Source organism: Trachymyrmex septentrionalis, unplaced genomic scaffold, assembly GCF_001594115.1.
Source record: "Trachymyrmex septentrionalis isolate Tsep2-gDNA-1 unplaced genomic scaffold, Tsep1.0 scaffold212, whole genome shotgun sequence".
Taxonomy (NCBI): Eukaryota; Metazoa; Arthropoda; class Insecta; order Hymenoptera; family Formicidae; genus Trachymyrmex; species Trachymyrmex septentrionalis.
The window spans coordinates 172,955-174,740 of NW_017305310.1; the positions used below are offsets into that span (position 1 = coordinate 172,955).

Genomic DNA, 1,786 nt, shown 5'->3' on the forward strand with positions numbered 1-1,786 from the left:
ATACTGAGGATGATCTAATGAAAGATCGAAACGTTTAACATTATGTTTATTTTATTTTATTATTAAGGCCATTGTTTTTTAAAAACTAATATTTTTCACATCCAGTGTAAGCTTAAATGTTCTTTATAGCTAATTATTTTAGTTGTATATGAGCCATTCTTAGTTGTTAAACAATAATTTAATTTCCCGTTCTAATAAATTCGATTCGAATCGCCGAATACTCGAATCTGTGCGCTCTTTACGCGAAATAAAAAAAACTATATGCCAGGAAAATGAAGGGAGGAGCAGAAAGGTCAAACTGATTCACTTGGGCCATCTCGCCGATGGCGAAATAGCATTTAGGGTAAAAGCGTATTCGGGGAGGGGTCGGATTGAGCGGCCGTCGAGCTTACGCCGACAAAGTGGACACAACGTACACGTTTTGCAAGTCTGAAATTTCCCGACTGATTGAACAAGAGTTGTGTCCTGCCTGCGTCGTCTCGACTCTAATTGCTGAATATCAGCAATTTAGTTCGCTGTTTTAAAAGTTGTAACGATGATGTATTTACGTGAGATCTTGCTTTTTCTGACGAACTGAATTTTTAATCGTTAGCATATAATGAATCGAAAAAAAAAAACACGTAATCTCAAAGACAATATATAAATGGGGAATACCATCCAGGAAATAAAGAATTATTACAAATGAGGCATCTAAACGAGTTGTTGCAGATATCTGAGTGATGATGTTGCAGAGATCTGAGTGCAGATATCTGAGTAAAGTAGACAGCAGATTTACACGGAGATTTACACAGAGATTGCAAATATTTTTTTCAGTTAATAATTGCTATTTCTGAAACCCATGCATTAATGAATCTAATTGTAAAATAATTTTCCACTTAGAAACTACAAAAAAAAAAGATAGAATAAAGATAATAACATATATAAAAAAGACGACTTTGTCGTAGGATATAAAAATTTAGCTAGATACAAATCTAAATAATTTTGTTGACTGTCAAAAAACAATTATATAGGACATTCAAACTAATTGTTGTCAAAATTTTTTGCAGCATTGCTTCTCATACTCGAGATTCTTACGTAATTATTGTGATGATCTAATATAATTATTTTCGGATCTATATTTAACTAAATTTTAGACCCTGTAGTCAGTCTTTTTACGTAACGATAAAAATAAACAATAATTACATGCTATCAAGATGAAGTTTCATTAATTTTCTCACACTATGTTGAAATTCTGAGTAAGGTTGTTAATGATGATGAACGTAGTTTTTTTATGTGTATGCATGCGCATGAAGATCTGTGCTGACGTAATTAGAGAGAGAGACAATAGATATTATTTTTTAAAACCAGCTGCTGGACAAGGTTTGCTAATAAACAGATGGGTATAAAAGCGCAGTATGTTTCGCCGGTAAGATCAGTTCATGAAATAAAGTGTAAGAATTATTAACATTAAAGTATGTCTTACGCTAGTTTCGTATTGTTTGTGATGATTGGAGTGCTTTGCAGTAAGTTTTCGCATGAATTCATTGAGTTTCTTCAGTCCACGACTGAATTCGATCTTTCGATAAACAATTATCTTAATTCCCTTTTTTAATTGTATAACTTTAATGTTATAATTGAACTTGACTTATATAATACTGTATATGCACAGGCACGACTACCGCACGGCCCGGTCAGTGCGGGAGAAATCAAGAGTGGAACGAATGTGGATCGGCATGTCCACCATCTTGTAACTCGTCCCCTAATCAATTCTGTACATTAGTATGTATTATTTAATTGTACTAAATAC

General features: G+C 33.2%; 1 protein-coding gene across 1 annotated transcript in view; it reads left to right on the forward strand.

The window, feature by feature from the left end:
* The first annotated feature begins 1,418 nt into the window (after positions 1-1,418).
* LOC108748151 (chymotrypsin inhibitor-like) overlaps positions 1,419-1,786 on the forward strand; it is an 805-nt gene continuing 437 nt past the window's right edge. The window contains exons 1-2 of the mRNA XM_018486182.1: positions 1,419-1,502; positions 1,649-1,758. Coding sequence (XP_018341684.1) covers positions 1,454-1,502; positions 1,649-1,758 — 159 coding nt within the window. The 5' untranslated portion in view covers positions 1,419-1,453. The remainder of the gene's footprint in view (positions 1,503-1,648; positions 1,759-1,786) is intronic.